Source organism: Erythrolamprus reginae, chromosome 4 (genome assembly GCF_031021105.1).
Source record: "Erythrolamprus reginae isolate rEryReg1 chromosome 4, rEryReg1.hap1, whole genome shotgun sequence".
In the NCBI taxonomy this organism is placed as follows: Eukaryota; Metazoa; Chordata; class Lepidosauria; order Squamata; family Dipsadidae; genus Erythrolamprus; species Erythrolamprus reginae.
This window is the reverse complement of record NC_091953.1, coordinates 103815152-103839611: the sequence shown is the minus strand read 5'-3', so window position 1 is coordinate 103839611 and position 24460 is coordinate 103815152. Positions and strand designations below refer to the sequence as shown.

Genomic DNA, 24460 nt, shown 5'->3' with positions numbered 1-24460 from the left:
CTTCACTATAAGAGTTTATTATTTATGAAAACTGTTTTCAAAATATAGATTAAATATTACTTCCTAATCTTACAGAGAGAATATGTAAAAATTGCAAACTGAACTATTTCTGGATGTAACATTTGAAGTGAAAAACCTGGAGAATACAGGTAGTTCTTATTTAGCAAACAATCCGGATTGGCAACTCAGTCATTAAGCAAAGTGGTCACTAAGTGAAACTGCAAATGTGTTTAAGATTTTATGGTGATTTCCAGACTAGTGACACTTGTAAATGCAAAGGTTGGTTAGTTATTTTTTCGTAACCCTCATAACAGTGAACAGCCACTAACTACCTGTACAGGTAATCCTCGACTTATGACAATTGAGACTAAACTTTTTGTTAAGTGAGAAATTTGTTAAGTGAATTTTGCCCCGTTTTATGACCTGTCTTGCCCTAGTTAAGCGAATCGCCACAGTTGATAAGTTAGTAATCTGGTTGTTAAGTGAATCTGGCTTTCCCCGTGCTCTGATTGACGGGGGAGTCCAGAATGGGTCATCTCTAATCCTCTAGCTCTATGACTGCATGGATTTAATGGAAGAGACGCCTCCCTGGTCCCGGTCTCATTTTTTCAATTCAGTCTCAACTCTTGGAAGTAAAACTTTTAGCTCCTGAGTTTGAGCTACTGTAGTTTGTTTGTAATTTTGTTTTGTTTTTCCCTAGAAGAGAATTGTTGATTTTTCCCCCCTTCTCCCCCTGATTAGAGCTTGATGAACAGAACAAGAGGGGAGAGTTTTTTGCATACAGGGCTGCAAGTTCATCACAGCGCTTGCCCTTCGCTGGGCGCTTCACTGGCTGGTGAGTGGCCAAGGCCTTTCTAACATGCTGGCTGGCAATCGGTGCCTTGTTAAGGCTGTGGTGCCAGCCTTCCCAAGTGCTCAGAGAGGATAGCTTTTCCTCCCCTTCGTCTTTCTTGCTTAAAAAGGGATAGCGTGGAGGCTGGGGAAAGCAAGACACGGTCACCAGCTTCGGAAAAAAGCTATAAAGGTGAGAGTGGGCGCAGTGAGTCCACATGCTCCCAACAGCAGGCAAAGATTTTAAAAAGCTCAGTTTTTTTCTGCTTGGTTCTCCACGAAGACGGATGGGAGCTAGGAGTAGCAACCAGCTTGTGGGCAATCGCAGCTCACTGGGCTCCATTGCCACATGGCGGCCGTTTTATTGAAGGCTGCCATTTTGGAATCAGCCCAGTTGCCACATGGGCCCTGTGCAGGAGGGGATGCAGCTACTGTTGCCTCCTAACATTCTGGGACAGAAATTCATGCAGCAGGGTCCCAGGTTTTGTCTGGTCTCTTGTTTAAAGCGTTCGTTTTCCCCCTGCCTACAGTTCCTGGTCAGTAGAGTGAGAGTTCTGTTTGCAGAGATGCATCAGCTACCTCTCTGTGTTGAGGTCAGTGGATTTCCTTATCCTACCCTAACACTTGGGTGAGTTGGTTGCTGGTTGTGTTTCCTCATTTATTGGGAGACTGAGCCTGCCAGACTCTGACCTGGCTTGTTCCTTTCTTTCGGACTAGGGCAGTGATGGCGAACCTTTTTTTTCTCAGGTGCTGAAAGGGTGTGTTCACAGGCTATTGTGCCTATGTGAGTCCCCTACCCATAATTCAGTGTCTGGGGAGGGTAAAAACAGCTTTTCCCGACCCCTGGAGGCCAGAAACGGCCTGTTTCCCAACTTCTGGTGGGCCCAATAGGCTTGTGTTTCGCCCTCCCCAGGCTACAAAGGCTTCCTGGAGCTGGGGGAGCATAGAAATGCCCTCCCCCATCCCATTGAAGGCTTTCTGGAAGCCACAAACATCCTCCCGGAGCCTCTGTGTGAGCCAAAAATCAGCTGGCTGGTACACATGCATGTTGGAGTTGAGCTAGGGCAACGGCTCACGTGCCAGCAGATATGACTCCATGTGCCACCTGTGGTTCGCCATCACTGGACTAGGGTTTCTGGATTGCTTCCCAGTGGAGCAGAACAGGGCTGCCTCTGGGTGATCACAAAGGGGTTCTTGGTCACCCTCAGCTTCTTATTCTTCTAACAGATCCTCAGTCAGACCCAGAGTGGTGGGCTTAGCAATGGCAGAAACAATCAAGGCCAAATCTTCAACTCACTGGTCCTCGTCATGGAAGGAGCAAAAAACAGAACAACAAAGAGCTTTGGAGAAGGAAATTGCCAGAATAAGAGAATCTTCTGTTGGGCACAGCGATTTGGCCAGAAGTGAGATGGCCGTGCCCTTAACACAATGTTTCCTTGAGCAGGTGGCTCAAGCACAGCAGGTTGTTGAAACTCTGGGGAGGCCTCAGCTTACAGGCTTCCTGCTGCAGTTCTGAGACCCTCAGGCCTTCAGCCTATTGTCGCTGCTGAATCCATCACTGTTCAAGTCCATGGCCCAGTTACCCAAGTTCGCAGGATTCCAGAAGCCACCTTTACACCGACGGTGGCCAGGCTCAGGCCTGATACTTTGCTGGAATAGGACTTGCCTCTTTTCTTGAGGTCCTGGATAGCATCAGCCATCAAAGAGGGCATTGCAGATGGGGCTACAGCAGCAGAAACATCGGCAGGAGACCTACTTTTCTTCTCAGGCAGACCTCTGGGGTTATGAGGCTACCTATCAAGATTTTCAGGATCAGGGTTCCTGGCCCCTTCAGGAGTTAGTCATCAATCCCTCTCTGAAAGCGAGCTGCGCGAGGAGGGGGAATTGTCAGGAGCACCTGGCAGGACTATAATTGCCAGGAGCACCTGGCAGGCCTGTAGTTAAAGGGGCTTTTCGATTCAGCTCTTTTTCATCAGGGCCAAGGCCAAGTTAGACAAGGACTCTGAGCATCAGAAGCCAACCTCTGAGTCAGGATCAGGAGAATTACCTGTTCACGGAACGTGTAACGACCCCGGATTACATTCCTATTCCAGGAATGTTTCCGGACCTTATGAAGCAGTGGTCCAACCCAGCCCTGGCTTCCCGGCCCAGCAACCTAGAGGGTTCCCTGTTCTGTGTGGATTCAGCTCTTGAGCAGCTGGTACTCCCCCTCCCGTAGCGTCTCTGACCTCGTCTTCCATCTTCCCACCTGATGTAGAGGATGCCCTTAAGTCAGACAAGAAGAAGAAGTTGGCTCTGTGTAAAGCCCACCTAACTGGTTCTTGGGCCATCAAGGCAGGAACTCGTCCTTCCTTCTTCACTAGAGCTTCAGTCGCTGGCTTTGTCAGCTACAAAGCAGGGTCTCCCTTGACCTTAGGGCCCATCAGGATTTGAGTAAAATCATTGCAGAAATTTGCTTCCGCCCCCTTTCAGGGTAACAGTTTGTTTGCTCCGTCCTTAGATCCCCTTTTAGTTGAGATTAGGAACAAAAGGAAGGTGCTTCTCTTGCAGAGAGGTTGGGCTCATTTCTGCCCATCACCGTATTTCTGTCGGCCTGCCTTCTGGCAGGGGGAGTCACAGCAGGCTTTTCCCATCAACATAGGCCCTCCTTCCCAAGATCAAATTATCGACTTGCAAGATTCACCTTCGGTGACAGAGGCAGACAGCAGTTCCAGGGCAAGCCTTCCTCACGTGGATTGTCCTTCTGGCCTTCCAAGCGCCAGAAGTGACTGCCAGTTGTTTCAACCTCTTCTACTTCCAATGGGAGGAGACCAAATTGGACTCCTGGGTCAAGGAGACCATAAGGTACAGCCTGTCCTTGGAGTTTGTTTCCCCCCCTCCAAGTTTCTGTGATGCCCCATTTCCAAGGACCTATCCAGAGGTTGTCTTATGCAGGAGGCCATAGAGCATCTGTTGGACATCCAGGAAATCCAGCCAGTGACTCAGGATCAATGGGAGCTAGGCTTTTACTTCATCTGTTTGTCATCCTGAAATTCTCAGGAGGGTGGAGGGAAATCTTAAATCTCAGAGGGCTCAACGGGTACCTGGTGTATCAGAGGTTCAAGATGCATTCCCTCGCCTCCATCCTTCAAGGAATCAGGGAGGGAGATTTCCTAGCCTCTGTGGACCTTACCTCCATGTTCCTATCTGGCCAGAGCATAGGCAGTTCCTGAGATTTTGTTACACCAGGTGTCATTTTCAATATGTCACTCTCCCATTTGGCCTGGCTTTAGCCTCCCGTACTTTCACCAAGATCACGGCAACCCTTCCTATAAGAATTCAGTGCTACCTGGACGAACTGCTCATCCAGGTGGCCTCCCCAACGACTGCCGAAAGGGACCTGGTGACTGACTATTTAGGTCCCCAACTCCTGGGGAAGATGTTCTCCTGCCTGGACATTGTACCCTGGGCAGAGTTTCAATCTTGTCCAATACAATGGTTACTTCTCCCCTATCAGAAGTGGGTTCAGGGAATCTCAGTTGAAAGTTCAGGAGTTGCCTATGATCCTTCACTCCCTGCCGTGGTGGGGATCGACCTCCCTCTCCAGGGACCAGGACAGGTTGATGATTTCATTGGACACCAGCCTGCTAGGATGGGGAAGCCACTTGGGGTCAAGGGTCACCCAGAGTCGTTGGTCACCACAGGAGCTCCAATATCAATATCAACTGGCTGGAGCTCAGAGCAGCCTGGTTAGCCCTGCCAGCTTTCCATCCAGGACATTGGGAGTTGCCATGTCGTCCTCCTAACAATGTGGACACAAAAGCCCACATGAACTGGTAGGGGGGCACCATTTTTTCCTGCTAATGGAGGAATCTGAGGCCCTGTGCAGTTGGGTGGTGACCAACCTGGGGTCTCTCAAGACAGATCACATTGCAGGGGCGGAGAATGACCAGGTGGACTGGCTGAGCAGGGCCACGATGGACCAGTTGAAGTGCCGCCTGTAACCCAGTCTCTTCTCAGAACTATCGAACTCGTTCTCATGCCCGATCCTGGATCTGTTTGCCTCCCCGATGAACTCGCAACTCCCACGCTTCTCCCGGTTCCTAACTCGGGGCTGGGGAGCTGGGTGCCCTTCCTTGCCCTTGGCCCAAGAAGCTGTTGTACACATTCCCCCCACCCTTCCCTTCATCCCAGCAGTGATCAGGAAAATCCTTCTGGAGAAGGCAGACATCATTCTGGTAGCACCCTACTGGCCCAGGAGACCATGGTTTGCTGACCTCATGGGTCTGCCAGTTGGCAGATCCCCCCAGAGAAAATTGTTCTGTTCCAGAGGCACATCTTCTAACCAGAGCTGCAGTGGTTACCAGGAACTGTGTGGAGGTTGAGCGGCAAATGCTAAGGGGAGAGAACCTTTTTCGAGGGGTCATCCACGTGACCATCCACAATTCATGAGGAGAATCTGGTGTTCCTTCTCAACCTGGTGCACAGGGTGGAATCAGGACCCAGGGGGGGGCTCTAATCTTAAGCCCCCTGTGGTTCACAGGCTCCCCACTTAGAATCTCTCTAAAGTTCTGCAGGTCCTCACCCTTCCTCCCTTCGAGCCACTTAGGGAGGCCAGCCTTCATTTTCTGTCTCTTAAAGTGGTCTTCCTGGTGGCTATAACATCAGCAAGGAGGATCTCAGAATTGGTGGCATTGTCAGCCTGTAAAGACCTTTGTGTTTTCCAGGGTGGTCCTGGGACTGGATCCCACCTTCCCCCTGATCTTACCTGCCTTTTGTCAATGACCTAGTTACACCTTGGAATGCAAGAGGCATACTCTGGAGGTGAGGCGGGCGCTCCACATTTACATTTCCAGGACCTCATTTTTCCAGAAGTTGGAATCACTGTTGTTTTGTTCTTGCTGTCAATTCTGGACCAAAGGGTAACATCTTCCACAGTGGGTCAATGGCTAAGAGCCTGTCTAGCCAAGGCCCATGAGCTTCAGTTGCTCCTGAGGTCATCACGGCCCACTCAACTAGAAGTGCGGTCACTTCCGTGGTCTCTGGGCTTCTCTGGCGTCAGTAGAGATCTGCCAGGCAGCAACTTATTATTATTTTATTATTATTTATTGGATTTGTATGCCGCCCCTCTCCGCAGACTCGGGGCAGCTAACAACAATGATAAAAAACAGCATGTAACAATCCAATTTAATAAAACAACTAAAAACCCTTATTATAAAACCAAACATACACACAAACATACCATGCATAACTTGTAATGGCCTAGGGGGAAGGAATATCTTAAAACCCCCATGCCTGGCGATAAAGGTGGGTCTTGAGTAATTTGCGAAAGACAAGGAGGGTGGGGGCCGTTCTAATCTCTGGGGGAAGTTGATTCCAGAGGGCCGGGGCCGCCACATAGGAGGCTCTTCCCTTGGGGCCCGCCAAATGACATTGTTTGGTCAACGGGACCTGAAGAAGGCCAACTCTGGGACCTTATCGGCCGCGGTTCTGGATGTATTCTGTCATCCCCGTCTCCTTTTATCATGTTAATGATGTTAATTCAAAAACCCATTCCTCATCTCATTTAAAGATGAGCAAGTATCCAAATAGAATGAACAAATACTATAAATTATATATATATAATTTATAAAAAAATATAAAAATACATATAATAAATTCTATAAATGAAGAGGCAACAGCCATTGCCATCTCTGGAACGTTTAAAAAGTATTTAAAAATTACTAAATTTACTAAGATTTTGTTAGTCCTCTACTAACGTTGTCAGTGTTAAAATCCTCATTGAAGACAGTTGATTTTATATAATGCTGCTCACTTTGCTCATTGCCCACGTCACAGGCCCACGCAGGCAATGAGCAAAGTGAGCAGCATTATATAAAATCAACTGTCTTCAATGAGGATTTTAACACTGACAACGTTAGTAGAGGACTAACGAAAGCTTAATTTTAGTAATTTTTAAATAAATTTTAAATGTTCTGGAGATCGCAATGGCTGTTGCCTCTTCATTTATAAATACACCCAGAACTTGCATTTTTAGGACAATTCTTAATAAATTACATGATACATGAATACTGTATATACATATAAATATATATCATGTATATATGTTATATGTCATGTGTTTTTGCTGAATTTGAAAATTAAGGGAGACTAGGATAGATCTATTTTGGCCTCATCAGCTAGCCATACCCTCACTGGGACTTGAACTTGCAACCTTGTCCTTGTAAGGCAGGGAATTATCCTCTAGGCTACAGTATCCAATCCCTTCAGCTCTGCACCAGGGAAGGGTTACATATTTTTGTGTCGAATCACCCTGGTGTATTGAAGGAACATCACAGCTCATTTGCCTCTAGGCCCAACCCAGGGCCATTTCCAAGGCAGTTAATTTTTATCGATAGCCGACAATTCTATCTGTATGTGTCACATGTTTTTTTGCTGAATTTGAAAATTAAGGGAGACTAGGATAGATCTATTTCGGCCTTATTTTGGCCTCATCAGCTAGCCATACCCCATATACATATACAGTATATCATGTATTTATTTATTTATTATTATTTATTATTTGGATTTGTATGCCGCCCCTCTCCGAAGACTCGGGGCGGCTCACAACAAGTGAAAAACAATCCAATACAATCTAATTAATTAAAATATTATAAGTTTAAGAAAATCCCCAATACTAACATACACACATACAGGCATACCATATATATATTATTTTACACAAATAAATATATATATCGTATATATGAGCAGGCAGGGGATATTTTAAATGTGCAGGGAAAGCCCTACCTATAGTCTCTTCCTCCTGAATTAGTATCATCTCCCTCTCCTCCCTAATTGGCTTTGTGCGTTCTTACTTTGGAATCGACTGGTCCACAAAGACCATGAATGGTTGCTTATCGAAAACGACCGCTAATCCATGGTTAGGCAAAGTTGGCTCTTCTATGACATGTGGACTTCAACTCCCAGAATTCCTGAGCCAATCGTGCTAGCTCGGGGAATCCTGGGAGTTGAAGTCCACATGTCACAGAAGAGCCAATTTTGCCTAATAGGTCAACCTCTTCCATCTCGCTATAAACTCGACAGCCGCATTCCAACTATGCAATTACAATAAGCACGTTCGACTGCACTTCGACACTATTACTTCTTTGGCTCCGAGAACACTGGCGAATTTCAAGAGGTCACCGATAACCTACTTTCGCCAAAGTGCTGAAGCGCCTGCAGAGTAAAAGAGAGGGGGGGGGACGTCACTTCAGCGGCCCTGATTAATCACGCCCCCTCTAGGGGGCGGGGCAGTCCCCCCCGACAGAGGCTTTCCATTTCGCAGGGGTTGGGGGCAGCTGGCGGATTCGGAACCCAACAGCAACCGCTGTAGCGCCTTTGGCCTCCGGGAGCAAAAAAAAAAAGGCGTGTTGGAATCTCGAAGGCGCGAAAACCTGACGCATGCGCGCGCGGGTATTTTTTTTTTTTTTGCACCGCCCCGGTAGGCTTGGCTAAACAAACGCCTGGCGTGAAAGAGACGGGAGGGAGGGCGTAACGAGCTCTCCCCGCGTTTGTCTATGTGGGGCACGTTTTTTCCCCTCCGTGACGTCAGCCCCAGCGCGCAGCGTCACACGCCGGAGGGACGCACGAAAGTGTAAGTTTCAATTTTTTTTTCTTTTCCCTTCTTCCTGCCAACCGCCAAGAAAACTCAACCCTGGCGGGAGAAGAACCGGTGGGAGGGCAGCGGCGCCCCTCCGTCGTCGTTGTCGTCGGCCGCCTCCCGTGCAGGGAGCGCGAACAGGTGTGAGGGGCGAGCTCCGGGGGGTGGGGGGGCGTCAAGGACGACAGCCCGCCGCGCTCGGCGGAGCCTGCGGGGGGCCAGGAAGGGAGAGCCGAGACTTGGCCCAGAGCAAGAGGGGGGTAATTTACCCGCTTCTTCGGAGCGAGGCGACGGCCGCCGCATTCTCTTCACGCGTCCCGGAAAGCAACCCCCCCTCCCCCGGCCGCCTGGCAAAGGCTCACTTCCTTGGAAGTCCGCATCGAATGGGGAACTCTGGGTTCTAATTGAAGCCAAGCGGGATGGCAAAGAAGCATTTATACTTCAAGGCAGCCGAGCTCTTTGCATGCGGAGTTGGCGGCTGCAACAGCCAACCGAGGAGCACTGGCTCTCCCGAGCCAACGTGCAGAGAGGCTGCACCCTCAAGGGCTGCAAAGGCAGTTAAGAGAGGTGGCGGTCGCCCGTCCACTTTGCAAACCCTTCCCCCCCACACACTTATTATATTTTATTTGTATTTGTTTTGGTGGCATACAAAGAGATAATACGTATATACGCCGCTTTGGGTCGCCTCGAGAAGGGCGGCATAGAAATCTAATAAATAAATAAATGATAAATAGAATTCTTTATTGGCCCAGTGTGATTGGACACGCAAGGAATTTGTCTTGGTGCATATGCTCTCAGCGTACATAAAAGAAAAAAGATACATTTGTCAAGAGTCATGTGGTACGACACTTAATAAATATACATGATAACTAGTAAAAGAGAAACATTCGGACGGGACGGAAGGCATTCTGGGACACTTATGCACGCCCCTTGGACGGGGGACGGAAGGGAAAACCCACTCGGGCCCTTGTCTAAGGAAGGTTCCCCCTCACCCACCCAGAAGGAACCGAACCCGGGAAGTTGGATGGCAACGCTGCGAGAAGCGGGCGCTTAAAACACACACACAACCACACAACCCAAAACGCGTTGCCTTCATCCCGCTTTGTCATTCCTGCGGGATAGTTCGCGTTTTCACTCAGCGACTGGTGCAACGGGGGGTGGGGGGCGGTGGTTTGAAGCGTCCCCTTCCAAACGCGACTGCCGCCGGTTGTGTGGTGTGTGTGTGCTTTAAGTAAGGGCCGCGCATTGCACATGTGCAGTTGGCATCTCCGGCTCCTGTGAGAGCGCGGCGGCGGCGGCGCTGTGGGTGGGTGGGGGGGAATTGCTCGGGAGTGCGTGGTGGGGGATGGAGTTGCCTCTCGGCTGCTCCTCGCCCGCGCTTCAGGTATCGGCGTGAGGGGAGGGGGGAAAGAGGCGGTGTCGGCGGGCCGTCGCGAGGACAGGTGGTAGGCAAGGAGAAGTGGCAGCCTGCTATCGCCGCCGTCGCTGCTTCTGTGGCGGAGCATTTTAGGCGGGATGATTTAACACGAGGAAGGGGACCCTCTTCTCGCCCTCTTGGTTCCCCCCCCCCCTTCCTTCCCTCCTCGGGCCGGTGAGGAGAAATGGTTCCCGGGTGGCCTGCCGTCCCCTCTCCCTCCGGGAGGCAGTTGGTGTTGGCGGGGCTCGACTTCCAGGGCTCTGGCCGGGCTTCTGAGGCCCTGGAGAGGGGGCGGGTAGGTGCAGGAGGCGGGGGCTGGCTAGACTTGTTCTCTTTAAAAGCACAGATGCTGCTGCTTGCTTGATTTCCACCAGGGTTGAGGGCCCGCTCTCCCCTTCCTCCTCCTCGTGGAAACATTACATAAATTGCTTCGGCCTGCTTGAGCTATTTGCACAGAGGAAACGGCGTGCGTTTTGTTTGGGATTGGGAAAGAGTGCATGGGGAGGGGGGGTGAGTTGGGCCCCGAGGCCTAGCAGTTGTAATGCAGGGGAATGGGACGCTTAGGTTGTGGCATATCTTTGTTGATGAGGCGTCATTATTCTCAGAAACTAGGTGCAGGCTTGGATAAGACTGTATCTGGCTCATCCCAACGTGTTTCTCGGTTTAGATTGTGTGTTTTTTTAAAAAAAAATTCTCATAAGAAACTTAAATTCCTGGCCCCATATGGGAGGGAGAGCTTTTGCAAATCGTCAACATTTGAAATCCAAGCTGGATGATTAGCAATATCTGAGCACTATTGGTATTCAATGTGAAATGTCTTGAGAGTTTACACTTAACCAGATTCTTCCCTTTTTTCCCCAGAATATAGTGCAACTGTTTCTACTCTTCCCCTGGTGATCAGAAATAAACATTTCGTTTTTGGATTTGGTAACATGGCAAAAGATGTAAGTATATTTGTGAGTAATTTTAGAGATTTATTGCTCGGATTAATGAACGATAGAATTTAGTACGGTTGATAAAATGGCCTCTTATAGGAGTTGAGGGAAGCAGATATATTTTATTGAGTAATAACTATATCAGTGGAACTACAGTATTCCCATATTCCAAGAATGTATAGTAGCACCCTTCCTCAGCATACCTAAACTATCTTTAGTATATCACAAACTCCATGATCTACAAACAAGACAAATTATATCATACAGTACCTTATTAGGTAGCTGCTGTGGTTTTAGCAATGTCAAAATATGCCATATTTATCAAAATAAAATACCAGTGCAAAGCCATTTATTTTAGTACTACCCACTATAAGTACATTTGTATTCTTTTTACTTTAGAAAGAATCAATTATCAGACTGGATTTGTCTGAAGCAGTTTTAATTGGATCACCAGTACTTCTGTCTATTTTTAGGAAAAGCAAAATTTCATTTTGCCTACCTTTGTATTTTTCAAAAAATTGGCTCATTTAGAATGTTGCTTTGCTATCTCTGGATCATATGATAGATTTGCTAATGATTTGTATATAATTTATATATAATATAATTTTTTATATTGCAATAAGCTTTAAATTTGAAAATGTACAGATGGATCATCTAGTGCTGACTTCATTTCATCATTATTTGTATAATAGATATAATATTTTGTAATCAGTACCTAATGATTTATATAGGTATATTTTAAAACTTCTGCTAATGTAACCTTATTGTACCTGAATGTGTTTAAACAGTATTAGTATGTAGAATGTATTTAGACAGAATTTAATTACATTTTTGATTACGGAAATCATCAGAGAAATTTTGCTTGAAGTTGTTTCTTAATTATACATTTTTTCAGAGTTAGGAACAATTAGTTCACTTTAATTCATATATATGTTCCTATATTAGTAGAAATTTAATTGGTTGGATATCCATTTGATACATTATGTTTCTAAATCTTGTAATCCATCAAGCCTCCATTCCCTCCAAATATCTGTTTCTGATCTCCAGTGTGTGTGTGGGGGGGGGGGGGGGAGTATTTAGTCAGACACCAATTGTACAAGTTCTCCCACTTAAAAAGATGAGAGAGGCCTGTAATTGACATCATAGGTAGACCTCAATTATGAAAGGCAAAATGAGAAAACACATCCAGAAAATCACATTGTCTGATTTGGAACAAATTTATTTGAAAATTATGGTGGAAAATAAGTATTTGGTCAATAACAAAAGTTCATCTCAGTACTTTGTTATATATCCTTCGTTGGCAATGACAAAGGTCAAACGTTTTCTGTAAGTCCTCACAAAGTTGCCATGTGCTGTTGCTGGTATGTTGGCCCATTCCTCCATGCAGATCTCCTCTAGAGCAGTGATGTTTTGGGGTTGTCGCTGGGCAACACGGATTTTCAACTCCCTCCAAAGGTTTTCTATAAGGTTTTCTGGAGATTGGCTAGGCCACCCCAGTATGCTTCTTACGAACCCACTCCTTCATTGCCCTGGCAGTGTGCTTGGGATCATTTTCATGCTGAAAGACCCAGCCATGTTTCATCTTCAATGCCCTTGCTGATGGAAGGAGGTTTGCACTCAAAATCTCACAATACATGACCACATTTATTTTTTCATGTACACCGATCAGTCATCCTGGTCTCTTTGTAAAGAAACAGCCTCAAAGCATGATGTTGCTACCCCCATGCTTCACAGTAAGTATGGTGTTCTTTGGATGCAACTCAGAATTCTTTCTTTTCCAAACACGGCGAGTTGTGTTTCTACCAAGCTATTCTACTTTGGTTTCATCTGACCGTGTGACATTCTCCCAGTACTCTTCTGGATCATCCAAATGCTCTCTAGCAAACTTCAGATGGGCCCGGACATGTACTGGCTTAAGCGGCGGGACACGTCTGACACTGCAGGATCTGAGTCCCTGGCGCTGTAGTATGTTACTAATGGTAGCCTTTATTACGTTGGTTCCAGTTCTCTGCAGGTGATTCACAAGGTTCCCCCATGTGGTTCTGGGATTTATGCTTACCGTTCTCATTTTGACCCCACGGGGTGAGATCTTGCGTAGAGCCCCAGATTGAGGGAGATTATCAGCGGTATTGTATGTCTTCCATTTTCTAATTATTGCTCCCACAGTTGTTTACTTCACACCAAGTGGCTTGCCTATTGCAGATTCAGTTTTCCCAGCCTGGTGCAGGGCTACAATTTTGTTTCTGGTGTCCTTCAAAAGCTCTTTGGTCTTCACCATAATGGAATTTGGAGTGTGACTGTTTAAGGTTGTGGACAGGTGTCTTTTATACTGATAACAAGTTCATACAGGTGCCATTACTACTAAAGGTAATGAGTGGAGGACAGAGGAGCTTCTTAAAGAAGAGGTTACAGGTCTGAGAGCCAGAAATCTTGCTTGCTTGAATGTGATCAAACACTTATTTTCCACCATAATTTGCAAATAAATTCATTGCAAATCAGACAATGTGATTTTCTTGATGTGCTTTCTTACTTTGTCTCTCATAGTTGAGGTTTACCTATCATGTCAATTACAGACCTCTCGTCTTTTTAAATGAGAGAACTTGCACAGTTGGTATCTGACTAAATACTTTTTTCTCTACTGTACCAAGGCATTGATTGGCCAGTTATTGGTTGGTTGGTTGGTTGGTTGGTTGGTTGGTTGGTTGGTTTGAATGGTTTACTTATAAAACTCAAGAAATAGGCTATATCATTTTCAGCAATCTACAACTTTATATTTAACTCAAACCATTTAAACTTATATTTCAATCAAATCATTTTAAACTGTTCGTTATTTTAAGACACCTTTTATTTCAAACTATTTCTAAACAAACTTTCATAGGCATCAGTTATAACAGTTTGATTTGTAGTCTGTTGCATATACTAAATATTAACTAGATCAATTGCATCCAACAGTCTATATTTACTACTACATTATTTCAGATTAGATGTAATAAAAGCAGTGTGCAGCAGCTGCCAATAAAGCCAACATAGTTCTAGGTTGCATAAATACAGGGTTAGAATCCAAATCACCTGAAGCGTTAATATCGAATGCCTTGGTAAGGTCAGACTTGGAATACTGAATTCAGTGTTGGTGCCCATGATGTAAAAAAGATGTGGAGACTCTAGAAAGAATGCGGAGAATAGCAACAAAGATTATTAAGGGACTGGAGTCTAAAACATATGAAGAATGGTTGCAGGAACTAGTGTATAGTTCTAGTTTAATGAAAAGAAGCACTATTCCTATGGGGAGGGGGGCTGTCACAATCAAGAGGGAATGAAGCTATCCTCCAAAGCACCTGAGGATAGGACAAGAAGCAATGGGTGGGAACTAATCAAGGAGAGAAGCAACTTAGAATTAAGGAGAAATTTCCCACCAGAACAATTAATCAGTGGAACAGCTTGCCTCCAGAAGTTCTGAGTGCTCCAACACTGGAACTTTTAAAGAAGATGTTGGATAACCATTTGTATGAAGTGGTGTAGTTTGCTGCCTAAGCAGGTGGTTGGATTAGAAGACCACCAAGATCCTTTCCAGTTCTGTTATTCTATTCCATTCCATTCTAGATACAAATGAAAAATTAACCTTCAATATACATAGAAGGTTATTTAGAAGTTTAAACATAAATTGTATATACACATTCCATTAAAACTCAAGAACAATGATATATACCATCGCCCTATTTTTGCCAGATGATGTCCATTAAGTTCATAAATGAAGTCTGGTTTATAGAAGACTTTAATAATTATCTTTAAACAAAGCATGCAACTAATTTGATTGCTACATAAAAAAGATGTATTTCTTCATAGGATGAGACATAAATGTTCATAATGTTTGCTTGCGAAAATCATAAATAGAACGTTGCAAACTTCATGTAGGAATACGAGTTTTGAATAAGCCTGAGATGATTTGTCAAAAATCATATTGCCCTTTTAAAACTGTGTTCAACCTGTACTGTACAATGACCTTGTGATTCATTTTCAAGTTCAAATTGTCCAGATCAGTGTTTGAAACAATTGTTTTGACATTACCAACAAGTACTATTTCAAACTTGTAACACTTCTGCAATAGTTGGAATATTTCAGTAAATACTTTCATACTCAAAACATGTTAACTTCATAGTACGTATCAGCAAAGCTTAGTACCAGACCGTAATACCTTTTTCTGGCTATTACTTTATGCAGATTCTTGCAAGGTTGGCTTGTTTTGCATATGGCACCCTAAAATCTCAATAATATACCAGTGCTAACTACACAGAATAGAATGGATTTCTATATTGGCCAAATGTGATTTGACACACAAGGAATTTGTCTTTAGTGCATATGCCTTCAGTGTACATAAAATATAGTAAATAGTTTGACAATGCTGAGGGAAATATTTGTTTAGCAGAATGATGGCATTCGGGAAAAACTGTTCTTGTGTCTAGTTGTATTGGCGTGCAGTGCTCTGTAATGACGTTTTGAAGGTAGGAGTTGAAACAATTTATGTCCAGGATGCGAGGGGTCAGTAAATATTTTCACAACCCTCTTTTTGACTTGTGCATTATACAGGTAATCCTTGACTTACCATAATTCATTTAATGGCCAACTGAAGTTACAGTGGCACTGAAAAAAGTGACATGACCACTTTTCGTACTTACAGCCATATATGTAGGATACACATTTTGCATTTGGCAAATCGTTTGAAAAATAACTTGACAACTCGTGAGCTCTAACTTTCCAATACTGAACAATTTTTAAAAAACAACTAAAAATCTAAATTTACCTACTCTTTCAAGTTAGTGGTTCTTAGGATTATTCTCCAAGTCAGTATGGTTTGGAGAATTTGTTTTTTTAAAGTCAATATTGGTCACAGGAAACCATGTGGAATGATCTGCCTAGTTTTGTCTTGAATTTGAGACAGAATTTAGGAGCACTATGTTCTGTGTTGGGAACACTTAAAACTTTTGAACATTTTACACATCATAATAAAATAACTCTTGTTTATTTTTTCCAATGTTTACCTTATTGAGAGATTTTGAACATTACATACTTTTAAAAAAAAAGATAATTTCTTTATATTTGACAGACCTGATAATCAGTTTCAAAATATATCATTCTCTGCTAAACAAAATGCATCCCTCACATAAACTTTGATTTTAAAATTGACAGACCTCTGAGTTTTCGGAGAGGGGCGGCATACAAATCTAATAAATTGAATTGAATTGAATTAATAACACTAAATGATGCTGATGGTGTATTTTTTCCAGGAAAGGAATCAAAGGTGTCTTTAGAAAGAACTATAAAATTGAAAAGGAATATCTGTTACATGTTAAGTGCTTGATGCTAACGTTTCCCTTTGCATTTATGTGACTGTCTAGCATATGACCTTGTAAGAAAGGATTCTCTGTTTTCTGGGAAAGCACTGATTTCCATAGCATGTTATCTGTTTCTTTCATACATCTACATTGTATGTAGCTGAATGTAATTGAGGGCAGTTCAAACTCTCCTAAAATCATTTTTAATTTGTGTGTTTTGTAAAGGAAAACTAGAAAGATGAGTTAGTTGAAAATAATAATAATAATAATAATAATAATAATAATAATAATAATTTATTGGATTTGTATGCCGCCCCTCTCCGTAGACTCGATTAATTAATCAAATTTATTTTGATTGAATCTGCAATGGAGATTACATTTGGTATTTTTCAAGTATAACTGTTCTGAACTATTCATTTTGATGAAACAGCTATGAACCCAAAAATTAACTCCTTAAAAATATGTAGACTGGACTGCTTGCATATTCTACTCAGAAAGTAATCATGAAAATGAAAGAAGCTAATTTAAAATGAAATAAAAAATATTTTATACACAGTTTATCAGAGAGCAATTTAAAGATTCCAAATCAAAACCACACCTTCAGGTTTGATGTTCCAAAATTATATAAATGACTTGATTAAACCATCTCTGAAAGTTCTGATATGTACATAAACTACAATTTGTTTCTAGTTAAGGTGAAAGATAAGTCTCAGTATTATATTGGACTTTGGTGTAGTGCTCAGCAATAATTTGCATTCTGTGTTGAAGTGTGATAGCAAATCCAATCAAGTAACCCCAAATAAGTAAACTTTGTTATCACATGTGCATAATGGAGGAATTTAAAAATTTGTTGGAAAATTTATTTGATCCCAAATGAAAAGCACTATTAAAGAATGTAAGAATGTCATGTTGCATTAGTTATACAATCATTTAATACAATTTTAAAATGATACATGCTGATATGAGACATATATATTTTAATAATCCAAATTGTGCATGTAAGATACAACAGTAGCTTGTCATCATCTTAAATGTTTTTCCAACTTCACACTTCAGTCTACAATCCTGATACTTCTTGATGGATTCCCATCGTAGTACTTAATGGTAATTTGTCTGATATTGCTTAATTTTCTCTAGAAAGGCAATGGTTAGCTGTGGATAAAACATATGAATTGATGAAACTATTTTTTACAAATTCATGGTTATATTTATAAACCTTCAATTCCTTTGTTTTTAATTATTATCTTAAAGAAATATTTTAATGCAATTATTTATATAGTCCTTGTGATTCTACCCCTATCTGTGGAGTTTTAATTGTGAAATGGTCCAATTGGATAGAGCATATCTCAAATTTTACTCAAAAGGTATTAAATACTTACTTTCTCCAAGTCATAATAAAGTTCCTTAATTATTATCTGGTATACTATTTTTCAATGATTACAATAGTATAATATATGTGCTTCATTAGAATAAAGAATTTCTCTAATCTCTAGTTCTTTTATCGTAAAGTGAGTAGTCACAACTTTGTTGTTAAGTGAGAAATGTTGTGGGGAAAAACATTTTTCTCTCACTAATGAGAAATTGTACTTGGTCTTAAATTGGTTAGTTTTCTTGACAAGTGAGAAAGTTTAAACTGTGCTTTATAATGCAAATTATTTAAAAATGTTAACTTGCTTTCATTGTTACTTTTTAGAGCAGAGTGGGGCTTTTGGAGCATTGTAGTTTCAGATTTCAAGATGAGGCAAGAAATTCAGGTCCAGCTGTCTTGAGACTGCTGGGGTTTTATGTCCTAAAACATATGAAGCTTATTTTAAACTTGATTAACAAAACAAAGATCCCAATGAATCCTATTTTAAATGGATGCATTTTGGTTTACATAAGCTATAGGAATGAAACAACATGATCATTAGATTTTGATGGGACCGCGTAATAATTTTTCCCCTCAGCATTTTAATTAATGTATGGTTTATTTATTTCTACAGGTTAGTTACCATCATTCTATCTGAAATTATTTGGATGTGTCATCAAGGGATGGCCTATCGTTACAGATGCATAGCATGCAATAGTAATAATATTTGTATCTTTCTGGACTACCTGGTGGGAAATGTATTTGATTCAAACATTCTTCCATGAGAACAGAAGTCATATCTTATGCAACCTCAATACCATAAGCTTTATATATTACTGGAAAGTTAACAATGAGCCATATGCTGAACCTATGGCATGCAGTTCCCTCTCTAATGGGGGGTCATGCACACATGCATTGGACAGGAGGGTTGCACATGCATGAGTGGGGGAATGCAGGGGTCAGCGTGTTGGGGTCATGCACCCATGCGCAGAGGGAGCACAGGGAGATATAATGTTGGGATATATGAGCTGAAGTATGATGGCCTATTTCAACAGTATCTCCAGTGACATTTGTTGAAGCTGTCATAATACAATTTTATTTCAATATTTGATATTTTTTGTAGTGAGTGCTGCATATCTATTTCACAAATATATTTTGGAGGAAAAGTAGGATCTTTAATGCTTTGTTTTTAAAAAGTATTCTCTGAAATTTCATTGCAAACTTTTTTAGGGTTTTTCTGATTATATTTGAGGAGAAATGTGCTAAAATTCATTACATGCACAGAGCAGTTGTTATGCTGGTGAATCATAGTTGGAAGATACAATAGGGGTCATTTAATCCATTTCCCTGCTTAGGACAGGAACCTGTTTGATATAATAATTATGATATTTTAAGACTGCTACTGAATTTAAATGTACGGTAGACTCTTACTGTTTGACACAGGACTTAGTTTCCATCTCTAATTACCTTAAACTCTAAAGCTGTTCCAATTTGTCTTTATGCTTTTTGAATTGGTATTATTTGGATGAAGGCTCCAAATGCATTCAGATCAAGGCAGAGTGCAATGGTTTTCTATTAACAAATTTTGAAAATGTTAGGAGATAGAAGGAACATTTTGTCATGTGTGGTAGAAAAAAAATACTCTAAAATATTGGATAGAAATTCATAGAATAGAACTTTAGAAATCAAATTTGAGATGAAACTGTTTTACTGGGCATAATTCCAAAACATTAATAAAAAAGTATCACAGCTTACATGTCTATAGCAGAAAAGATAAATTTAGGTCAGCATTACAAAAGAGAGATGTTACCAAAAAAATCAAAATGGAAGTTTAAACATAACAAACATGGCAAAATTAACAACATATATTAAGACTAGAAGTAAATTTAAGCAAGATTCTCATCCTTGCATTATAATGCAGCAAGGCAGAATTATTCACAGCATGGTTTTTAAGAGAAATAAGTACAATTGAAATTAAAGAGTAGCACAAACATTTTAAATTAAATATCTAAATATTGCACATTAGTTGGAATACAGAGGAAGTTAGAAAACCAATTTTATTGTGTTTTTAGTCTTTCTTTTCTCACTTTTGTATTAATATATAACAAATGAAGATTTTAGCATTTAGTGCAGTGATTTAAACTGTCTTAAAACAATAATCTACTTAAATGTAATTTAATTTTATTGTGATTAATTTCTAATCAAAGATATACTGAGCACTAACAGTATAATTTTATTTATTTCTTTGTCATCATAGATATATTTCTGCATCAACTAATTTTTTCTCCTGCTTGCTTCATATTTTTTAATGAAAATTGTTAAATAAATAAATTTCCTATGGCCTGCATTCTGTGTTCCTACCAACACATCCAAAATAGCATTTTAGTCTTTTTAGCAACTGTGTCATACTGCTAGTTCAAAACCTTTTCCATATACTACTGCCAAGCCAGATTTCCCCCATGCTAAACTTGTGCCTTTTACTTTTCCCTCCCAGTATAAGAAATGTACATTTCTTTCTCTTTAGTTTCGTAGTACAGAAATCAAAACATGGCTCAAACCTATCTAAATATACTGCTCAAAGAAATAAAGGGAACACTCATAACCCATCCTAGATTTGAATGAATAAAATATTCTCATTGAATAATTTTTTCTGTACAGCTGAATGTACACAACAGCATGTGAAATTGATTGTCAATCAGTGTTGCTTTCTAAGTGGACAGTTTGATTTCACAGAATTTTGATTTACTTGGAGTTATATTGTGTTGTTTAAGTGTTCCCTTTATTTTTTTTGAGCAGTATATTTTGAATCTTAAAGTATTAGCCTTGCTTACACTTGTAGACTTCAGTTTCAGGACAGGACCTTGATACAGTCCATCCCTAGAAGTTGAAGTGGAACCATTAACAAATACAGTGATCCCCCGAGTTTCGCGATCCCGATCATTGCGAAAGGCTATATCGCGATTTTTCAACCCGGAAGTCAAAACACCATCTGCGCATTCGCGCCCTTTTTTCTATGGCCACGCATGCGTAGATGGCGCCGGGCAGATCAGCTGCTGGGCGGCTTCCCTGGGTCTTCCCCCTCTTGCTGGCGGGAGGGCGAGCGGCGGGCATCAGCGAGGAGTTTCCCCACCGCCCACGCAAACTCCTCGCTGCCGCTCGCCCCGCCCTTCGCCCGCCCATGCCGTTCGCTCGCGCCGCTTCCCAGCTGAGTCCTGAAGCCAGAAGGCAAAGGCGAACTTCCGCGTTTGGCTTCAGGACTCAGCTGGGAAGCGGTGCGAGCGAAGGGCGTGGGCGGGCGAAGGGCGGGTGAGCGGCAGCGAGGAGTTTGCGTGGGCGGTGGGGAAACCCCAGCGCCGCTTCCCAGCTGAGTCCCGAAGCCAAACGCGGAAGTTCGCCTTTGCCTTCTGGCTTCAGGACTCAGCTGGGAAGCGGCGCGAGCGAACGGCGTGGGCGGGCGAAGGGCGCACGGGCAGGCAGGCGGCGGACAAGCGGCGGGTGGACAAGACAAGCGGCGGACGCGGCAGCAGCGAGGAGTTTGCGTGGGCGGCGGGGAAACCCCAATCTTCGGCTCCTCGCTGCTGCGGCGGAAGTAAAAACACCATCTGCGCATGGGCAGATGGTGTTTTTACTTCCGCACCGCTACTTCGCGAAAAACCGATCATTGCGAGGGGTCCTGGAACGGAACCCTCGTGATAATCGGGAGACCACTGTAATCATTAAAGTCAACAATGAGTCCATCAAAAGAAGTTCCAGCTGGGTCAGAATTTTTTAAACTGTTCTGCATGCAGTGATTCTGATTCTTGAGATGGAGTGACGAAAGATTATGCTGTCGAAAGATTATGCTGTCCCGTCCCGCTAAAATTACATTCAAACACAACTATTCTGTATCATTAGAGCTTTGTTCATTAGAGGCTGTAGGTTTTTTTTTAATCAACTAATTTCATGGTTTGAAAAAAATTGAGAACTACTGATCTGCCCAATATTTTGCATATTTGTAGCAAGCTTAGCCAAGTATTGATAATGATGCTGTTAGATGTTTTCCCTGGTTCAGATATCAGGCAGACAAATTTGCATTTTCCAGAATCTCCTCTTTTTGAAATGGGAATAAATAACATTTACTCTCCCCTCCATCTTCTGGGAATGCTTACTTGTTTTCTACTTATCAAAGATTATAAGAACAATTTTGCAATCACCTCTCCTAGTTTCTTCACTGTAGTTTAATGAGGATATTGATTCTATATTGAAAGATAGTTTGTTGAACTAATTAACATCATATTCTTTACAAAATGGTTCAGATAATATATGTAAGACAGTTTTACGTATTTCTTTTTTATGGCTGTGTGTAAATGGACAATATAGAGTATTTCTGTTTTTTAAAAGATATGTTAAAGCCCAAAGAGTAAAGATTTATTCAAAGCTATAAAATCAAGTGTCATAACACATTTTCCCCTAATATAAAAATTTATAGTAGAATATAATTTGTTTATAAATTATTTTTCATCGGTTATTTTTTCTTTCATAGGCTGGTCTCATTGACGCTAACGGAGAGTTAAAGGTTTTTATAGATCAAAATCTTAGTCCAGGAAAAGGTAACTTTTTTTTCCTTTGGTCATTTGCATTTAAGAAATAACACTGTAGAGATCTGAGGATTTCTGTTAAATTCAAAGGCTACTGGAGGAGGGAAGCAGCCTTTTTTTAACATTCAGCAGAAAAATCTCCATTCTTTCTCTACTACTCCCCTACACAGGTAGTACTCTATTTAACAACAGTTTGCTTAGTGATTTATGACCACTTTTCACACGCAGCATCTCCCTGGTCATGTGTTCTACATTCGGATCTTGGCAACTCACTCACATTTATGACGGTGACAGTTTCTCGGCTTCATATGATCAATTTTTGTGATCTTCTGACAAGCAGTCAGTGGGAAAACTGGATTCATTTATCAAAGGTGTTACTAATTTAGCAACTGCAGTGATTTGCTTAACAAAATGGGGCAAAACTTATTTAACAAATTTCTCACTTAGCCACATAAATTTTGTACTCAATTGTGATTGTAAATTGAGGATTACCTATAATCTAATGAATAATTCTTTTGAGTGGGTGGAATTTCCATGGGGGAGAGAAATGCATTGAGTTCATCTCGAATTGGAAAGTTAAAACTGAAGGACAAATTTAAAAAATATATAAGATTTTAATATTCAAATAGGCAGGGATTTTCATGAATAAGGGAAGCATGCACTGTTTGATTTAATAAAAATATTTTTTTCATTGTTTTCCAGTGAAATTCAGCTTTTCCTTGAAAAGTTATATTTATTCCCTAAATTGAATATGTGCAGGGAGCTGTCGGCCGGTCGGGAGGCACAAAAGGAGCTTGCGAATCCCACGAAGGGATTCTGGGGTCGGAGCTTTGATGTCACGTATACCGGCAGGTTGCTAAGCACAACAAGGTGATCACTTCCTGGATTCCCGGGGCAGCACTAGAATAATGGAGGGAGGATGGAATCCAGGAAGTGATCACCTTGGCATGCTTAGGAACCTGCCGGTATACGTGATGTCAAAGCTCCGCCCCCAGAATCTCTTCGTGGGCTTCCCCAGCTCCTTTTGCTTGCGGCGCCGCAAGCAAAGGGAGGTCTTTTCACGTAAAAATAAAAAAAAATATTTTTACGTGAAAAGACCTCGCTTTGCTTGCAGCACCGCTGAAGCGTCCTTAAATTTTTAAAAAATCTGTAAAAATAAAAAACGATGGGATTCCGGGGACGGAGCTTTGACGCCAAGGACAGTTCGGGTTCAGGTTCGGCCGAACTTTGCGTGAAGTTCGTCCGAACTCGCCGAACCCGAACACCATTGTGTTCGCCCATCACTACTTCCTAGTGATTAATAACTGGTAGATTACATAGAGAAAAGTAAAGGTTTTTTTTCATATTATTTGATGTAGATTTTCATATTATTTATCTTTGAATGTAACAGTTTATGTAACAGTGCCCAAATTGGAGATGATTTATATTTTGCTAAGTGAATTGATTATTTTTTAAGGGATGTTTAGAGGAACGGCATACAAATCTAATAAATAAATAAATTTAATCGGATGCATTATCTTTAAAAAGTTTTTTACCACAGGGTGGCAGTATTGGATGTTCAGAATTCAAACTTCCAAGTGAAATAGGAAAATCCAGTAAAAATGCAACTTTCTTTAATAGGATTGGAAAGTTTTAACAATGAAGTCTTAGCAAAACAGAAAATTTGCTTTTACATTGATTCCTATCGGAAAAATTGCTTCTTCTTACAAACTTTTCTATTTAAGAACCTGGTCATGGAACAAATTAAGTTCATAAGTAGAGGTACCACTGTATATTTGAACAAGATCTGAAACTGGGTCAATATTAGAAACAGAAATCTTGTATCTGTTTGTATTGTACATATATTTTATTCAGTGTTAAAGTAGGAAGTTACATGCATTGTCAGTTGTTAATTCTTTTTTATCTTTTTATATGGACATTTAGGTGTTGTTTCATTAGTGGCTGTTCATCCCTCAACACTTGGCAAACAACTTTTGCCGAAAACATTTGGCCCGTCGAATGTTAACATTGCACAACAAGTGGTAAGAGGCCTGTCAGAAAAATTCATTTTTAATAAATAACATTTTAACACGTACACAAGAATATGCACACCTGTTTATTGTAAAAGTGTTAGGCATGTGAAACATAAGGATTTGTTTGATTGATTGATTGATTGATTGGATTTGTATGCCGCCTTTCTCTGAAGACTTGGATATTTATTCCAAAGTCACAGAAAAAGCATTTGTATTGTCAACGCAAAACGAATGCCCTTCCAGTTAGTTCTGGTTTATTTTATTTATGCCTGAACATATAATTAAGTTGGTATAATAAAATCCAATGTCCTGTTTATACTAGGATTGTAGTATAGATAATATGTATACTATATATTCTAGTATAATCCTAGTTTTTCATAGTATGTTGT

General features: G+C 41.6%; 2 protein-coding genes across 7 annotated transcripts in view; one reads left to right on the top strand and one right to left on the bottom strand.

The window, feature by feature from the left end:
- The window catches only part of LOC139166905 (uncharacterized), a 984072-nt gene that overhangs the window by 98622 nt on the left and 860990 nt on the right, over positions 1-24460 (bottom strand). The gene's annotated exons all lie outside the window — the stretch shown is intronic.
- The window catches only part of TFDP1 (transcription factor Dp-1), a 39791-nt gene continuing 23423 nt past the window's right edge, over positions 8093-24460 (top strand). Inside the window, exons 1-4 of one of the 6 annotated variants that reach the window (XM_070751120.1) lie at positions 8093-8446; positions 10731-10813; positions 22005-22071; positions 23983-24080. In XM_070751120.1, coding sequence (XP_070607221.1) covers positions 10802-10813; positions 22005-22071; positions 23983-24080 — 177 coding nt within the window. In that variant the 5' untranslated portion in view covers positions 8093-8446; positions 10731-10801. Of the gene's footprint in view, positions 8594-9754; positions 9837-9864; positions 10165-10237; positions 10336-10730; positions 10814-22004; positions 22072-23982; positions 24081-24460 lie in introns of those variants that run through there. The other 5 variants (XM_070751119.1, XM_070751122.1, XM_070751121.1 and 2 more) reach the window with 5 other exon arrangements.